Source organism: Sinocyclocheilus anshuiensis, unplaced genomic scaffold (genome assembly GCF_001515605.1).
Source record: "Sinocyclocheilus anshuiensis isolate Anshui unplaced genomic scaffold, SAMN03320099.WGS_v1.1 scaffold257, whole genome shotgun sequence".
NCBI lineage: Eukaryota > Metazoa > Chordata > Actinopteri > Cypriniformes > Cyprinidae > Sinocyclocheilus > Sinocyclocheilus anshuiensis.
In genome coordinates, this window is record NW_015539889.1 from 1,502,191 (window position 1) to 1,509,006 (window position 6,816).

Consider the following 6,816-nt stretch of genomic DNA (forward strand, 5'->3'; position numbering starts at 1 on the left):
ACACACACCCAAATTAGCCATGATTTTGCTACACTAACCATAAACCACAGTATGTGGTTATACAAAATGGTAATTAATCTGCCAAAAACCATGGGTACTACACTTCTAATTTAATAAAACCATGGCTTATTTTAATAAGGGCTATGACATTTTTCTGACATGTTTTCTGTGTATCATAGGTGGGCCTATGGAAAAGCCACTCGAAACATAAACCAGAGGGTGGCTGTTTCATCGCCCACCAAAGGCGAACAGCCCAGAAACCCAACATTTCTGGGAACCTGAAGGACATCCAGAGTTTCTTGAGAGAAGTGGAGTACATCCGGAGTTCCCGGGATGGGCAGATCGAGGAGGCCATGTTCTTCAACCAGAAGCTGGAGCAGGAGCTGCGAGTATCACAAGAGGCAGTGTTGTTGCTGGAGGAATGTAACAGGACTCTTAAAAAGGAGCAGGTTGAGATGAGGAAAAGAGTGGAGGAAGCCAGGCAAGCTGTTCTCAGTGGCCTCAAGAAAGTGAAGGAGCTGGAGACCAAAGCCAGTCTTGTGCCTGTTCTGCAGAGGCACATCGAGCAGCTAGAGATGGAGCTTCTGTTCTACAGGTTGGTATAACACTTACTGTATGTGAAGTGCCAGAAGCAACAAAACAAGTGAAATGCGTAACACTTTATTTACTGAACTGCTATTTAGTGCAGTTTTAACAGTGCTTATTCAGTAGGCCTAACTATTCCCACAGACGTTTGTCATGGTGAGGTAATCTGTTTTTACATTGGGATAGCTTATACTTCAGCAATCATGAACCATGAAGAAGAAATTATCCTCACTTACCACAGTTTGGCACCTGTTTCTGGGGATTTCACTGATGTAAATGTAAAGACTCTGTCAAAACATGACAATTTGGCAACTAACAAGTGAGGATGTTTACCTCAGCTACAACAGTTTCAAAGGTATTACGGAAATTGCAGAGTTCATCTTAGATATTACTTGGATATTAATCTAATTTTTATGATGCTGACAGTGAAAAATGACAGTTTTACTTTTTTTTAATCAGGATTTTAACAAGATTACAGCACATCTCTGCCAGAGGCTAATGCATTATTGTCATCTAAACCAGACTGAATGCAGTAAACAGTCTCATTATTACATAATGTAGCTTCAAATAATCTGACTCACAGTGAACTGAGATTCCCCTGGGTTAAAATGGCTCCCGCCAGAACTTGCTGGCCCTGATTGTGCAAATGTGTGCCAACATGCATGCTATTTAGGTTGGCTTGATGTGGTTCTGCTTCTCGAATGCAGACCTTGTTTTGTTTGGGTTCGTTTAGTTGTCAACGTGTGTGGCAAATGGGCTCCCATCTTTGGTTAGCTGAAATTATGCACAGCTACTGCTGGAAGCCACTCATTTTGTAGTTTGGGTTTTATACTTGGGCTGTCATTGAACTTTCCTAGCGCGCAACCATTTAATTTACATTTAGAAGCAGTTAGTCTTAACGTCATCAGTGTTTACATATTTCTTGCATGCTAATTTTGAGACAGCATTCCTGGCAATCCTGATAAAAGTGGATTTACTGCAAGTCTGGAGTTAAAAGGGTTTTCTCATTTACAGAGATATATTTACTTTGTTAATGGGGAACGTTTTTGCAGTCATTTCAAGACTATAGTTTCCTTTTTCAGATAGTTTGAATAAAAGTCTAGCATGCTTATGGATTTAGAAAGACATATATTAGTGAATATTGAAGTGGTGGTCATCGCATCTATTCAATGGCAACATGCGGGTCTTACTGACAGAGACACTTTGACATTTTTTTATAAATTTTCACTTTTATACCTTCAGGCTGCACTAATCTATGTGACGTCTGTGGTGAACTTTACCAGAAAGCCTTTCTATGGCCCCTCCATTGATGCTCTTAAGCCAAATAATTCATTCCAGATCACAATGGAGCTGACACATTTGGGGAGAGTTCCATTCAGCCCGGCAAGGCCTGACATAAACAGATTGAATGTTCCCATCTATCTTCAAACAGTTTCCCCCCTCTAGAGAATAATGGAAGAACACTCCCGTCTATATCCTAGCAACAACTCCTACCACCCTCACCAAGTTTAGAGATCTCGGCATGCTGTTTAAGAATGTTTAAAAGCATGTTCCTGTTTGTTTTTACGTTAAACTACCATACCAAATATTTGTGATGCTGCCGAAGAGTTTGTTATTCAGAAGTGCTGCTTTCTTTGCAGACTTTATTAGTTTGGGTGTAAATAATTGCTTGGGCTGTGCCGCTGTTTTAATATTCAGCCATAACCAGTAACAGACCTCACATCTCAATGCCATATTTACTCTGTCTTCACATTAGTAGAGAATATGGTAGAAAATGACATGCAGTTATTGAAGTCATTTTGCCAGATATAGTTTTGTTGGACAGCAATGTGTCCAGATGACATTTTGAAGCTAAGTAAAGGCTTATAAGATGGCTAATAAGATGTTTTCCCTTCTCATTATCAGATAATAGAATGATAGGGAATAGTTTGGCTGATTTCACATACACGAGATGTTAAATGTTAATCAGTTTTTTATAAAAAAAAAAAAAAGAAAAGAATGCTTTTATGCAAGGCTGCACTAAATTGATTACAATTTATCAAATGAATGCTGCTCTTTTGAACTTTCTATTCATCAAAGAATCCTGAAAAGATGTATCACAGTTTACACAACAATATGCAGCACAACTGTTTTCAACTTTGATAATAATAAGGAATGTTTATTAAACACCAAATCAGTATATTAGAATGATTTCTGAAGGATCATGTGACTCTGAAGACTGGAGTAATGGCTGCTGAAAATTCAGCTTTGCCATCACAGGAATAAATTACATTATAAATGTAGTTAAATAGAAAAAAGCTATTTTAAACTGTAGTAATAATTCACAACATTACAGTTTTGACTGAATTTTTTATCAAATAAATGCAGCCTTTGTATATACAAAACTGTACATAAACATCGAAAATATATTTTTAATAGATAATTGTATTTATTTATTTTTATTCATTACTATTATTATTTATTATTATTATTATTATTATATCAGTTTTTAAGGACCATTTTGGTAACCACAAATGTTATATTACCAGTTAGTTATTGTGCATCTTTTCACCTGGTACCAAATAGATATTCACAAAGTCTAGCAATAATTGGAATAGATTACCTGTTTGCATTAAAAAGTTGAAAGTGAAAGTAATTGTAGCTGTCATGAGGCTTGTGTTTCAGCTGCCCTTTTTTAGGGGGGGAAATGTAAACATGCTTTGTGTCGTAGCCACGTGCAGGCTGGTATGTGGCAGATCAGAGCAGGCTTTTTTCTTCGAGGCCAGAACACCCCATGGGCAAGTGCTGAAAAGTCCCTAGAGTGCATCCAATGGGCACACAGTTCTCTGAAAACAAAAACGATGGAGGAAAGCTTTTGATGAAGAGGATACCGGTCATGCTCCGCAGGTCATGGACTGACCCATTCACACTGAGAGCAATGTCTTTTATCTGAAGAGAGAGGTGTGTCCGCTGGCTATTTTTCATGTCCTTTGTGTTCAGACCCAGGGCCGGAGTGGGACTCATTTTCAGCCCTGGAGTTTCATGCCTTAGACCGGCCCACTTTTTTTTCTTCTTTTTTTTCTTTCAGTGCCACCTTTTGCGCTTTCTATTATGCATTTTCTTTGATCTATAATTTTTTGCTCGCATATCTCCAACAACTTCAGAAATGGAAAAAAAGGGACAATTGTGATTCTTTATCTTTTATTCTTTAAGAAAATAGTGTTTGTTCTTGTATTCTTGTAGAAAATAAGTGTTTATTCTTTAAGAAAATAAGGGACGGAATAAAGGACGCTCCAAATATTTGTACTGTACCATAATGTAGGCTGTCTGCATGCAGGTAAAAAGTTCTCAGAAATAATCACAATTGTTTTGCTTAATTTGTGTACAATTATTCTAAAAATAATTTTAATGTCATACAAAAAATGTCATCGGCCTGAGTAAATTGTAGCCTACCAATATAGAATTGTGACTTCACAAATCACAAGTGTATAATTTAGGAGGTGAAAATACTGTGAAATTACAAATGGCATGAAATTTGAAAGCTAACAACTGATGGTCTATGAAACGTCAATCAATAAAGCATTTTTAACAATGGCACTTAAAGTTTTTAACTAAAATCATTACAACCTTATAGCCTTCGAATGAATGAAAATTTGCGGTTAGCGTGAGTCCCGCTGGTTGTGAAGCGGGAGCAGCCGGCAGAGGATTCCGCTTGGTCTTAAAGCCTTCCTTAAACGGCTTATTCACAAATAAAACGATTTCCACAAAAAGAATGATTAATTATCAATTGAGAATTTGTTATTGATATGGTCTAGTGGAAATAATATGGGCTGCGAGAAAATAATAAATAAAAAGAGTGGGAATAATAAATAAAACGAGTGGGGCTGCTATGAGTGCAGGCAGTCTAGGGACAGCATCCGTATTTCAACCCAGTGGCATGACAACACCGGCCCTCGTGGCCGAGTCCTCCCGGTGCTCCCGATTAGCCAATCCGGGCCTGTTCAGACCTTAATGCAGTTATTGTAATAATCACACATTTTAATAGCTCACTTCAGTTCCCCCACCTGCCGCTTTAACCTCCTCATCTGCCACAACAATAATCAACCATTTGACTCTTTATCTAGATGAAAGGGATGTCTATTAAACTAATGATCTCTTTCCTCAGAGTAGTAATGGTCTTGGAAATGCTGTATTTCTAGAGACACTGTTTTAATGTCAAATGTCTTTCTTTAAGATGTGTGATCATACAAACCTGGACCCGATCAAAGTGCCTGAATTATTGTACAATTTTCTCCAGATTCCGCACATCACAATATTATGTGATTTTATAATAATGACTTCACTGACGTTCTGGAAAAGATGATAAACAAATTTGCCGTTACAAAATGTTTGGTCATTATATGCTTTCCAGATTCTTCATGTGCATCCTTTTATTTTTAATATACACTACCATTCAAAAGTTTGGGGTCACCAAGACTGCAATTATTTAATCAAAAAATATATTATTATATTATTATCATTTAAAAGAATTGTTTTCTATTTTTATATATTTTAAAATGGAATTCATTCCTGTGATGCAAAGCTGAATTTTCAGCAGTCATTACTCCAGTCTTCAATATTTTTGTGGAAAACATGATAAATTACCACTCAAATGTTTGGGATAAGTACTTTTTTAAAAATAAATAATTTTATTTATTTTATTCAGCAAAGATACATTAAATTGATCAAAAGTGGCAGTAAAGATGTAATGTTACAGAAGATTTCTATTTCAAACAGATGCTGTTCTGTTGACCTTCTTAAATGTTTTGTGAAAATTATACCTTTTTTCAGGATTCTTTAATGAATAGAATTTTAAAAATAATTGTTTAAAACATTTTTTTTTTAAATCTTACTGACCCCAAACTTTTGACCGATAGTATAATGGAAAATACTGATATGCAGGCCCTAGAGAGACTTTTTAATGAGCCATTTCCAGTCATATTCAACAGTTTGCAGTCACCCAGAATGAGAGAAAGTCCAAATGTAGATCTCACAGATATTGTGTAAGGTTTCCCGAATCCCCTCTTGGCCCTAATAAAGAAAGAGGAAGAGGTTTAGATGGAGGCCAGGTCTCATGGGGGAGGTGGTGGGAACAGACCTGATCTGATCACTTCATTTCCAAGAAAAACACACCATGTCCGTGTATGTCCTGCCTGGAGGCGTTTTTCTCTCCCTCAGAATCCAAGATGGACCGAAGCCCTCAGCCTAGACCCCAAGAGAACCGCAGTGAGGCGGACCTCAGGACAAAAGAGACAGACAGAACACAAAGAGAGAGGAGGGGGGACAAGAGCCGCCATCTGGAGGAAGAGGCAAACACTTGGCTGTTTGTTCAGTGGGGATGAATTTCCACCATTTTACTCTATTTATCGCTCCGTTTCAGACGTGCTTTATGCCCCTCTATTCAGACCAGGTGAAAAGCATTGCATTTATCATCAGGTCTGCGCTGTTTTTGAGCTCTGCTGACATCACAGAGACTGACATGTTAAACGTACGGCTGTCTAACCGCTCAAAAATAATCAGTTATTATTCGGAGAACTATTATTTCAGCTGCAGTGCGGCCGAATCATGTACAGTGTATCTGGGTAACCTGTCGTACCTCAACACATTATAGCAGGGCTGGACAGATGGAATGAACAGTCCTTTGAAAATTCCCCTCTATTATGTCTGAAGAAAGTAAAGAAACGTCAACAAAATGAGGCCTCATAAAAATGTTGTCTTTAGGAGGACTTCATACGGCATGATTTTTTGGATCCAGTATTTTCTAAGCACTTTGAGATTGAAAAGCTCCCGAGACCTTGACTTTTTTCCATTTTCAAACACAGCTATGAACATTTCCCTTTCTCCTCCCACCCTCGGCCAGCTGATACTCTTGCTCTGCAGACCTCAGCACTAATAAACTGCCCAAGTTGTGGGAGGACCGTTCTCAAAAACATACGCTTTTTCTTCTCCCGCTTCCTTGTGAACACTTTGACTTGTCTGAAATGGAAACTTGCACGAGGTTCAATCTGTTTAAGTCCATTTGGATTCTTCCCTAATGTGTCTGTTTCATGTTTATGACTTGTGAGGACGCGTAAACACTTCGCGAACCTTCTTCAAAGCTGTGTTTACTGGGACTGCCCTCGTAATAACAGACATTCCAGACTCTGATTAATTACCGTCTGGTTCCGTTTGGAATCTCCAGAAGCCTCCAGACAGAACCATCTGACAGAACCC

At 38.0% G+C, this 6,816-nt stretch overlaps 1 protein-coding gene across 1 annotated transcript in view; it reads left to right on the forward strand.

The window, feature by feature from the left end:
* The window catches only part of LOC107685653 (EF-hand and coiled-coil domain-containing protein 1-like), a 22,334-nt gene that overhangs the window by 1,378 nt on the left and 14,140 nt on the right, over positions 1 to 6,816 (forward strand). The window contains 1 exon segment of the mRNA XM_016482317.1: positions 180 to 595. Within this exon segment, the coding sequence (XP_016337803.1) occupies positions 180 to 595 (416 nt within the window).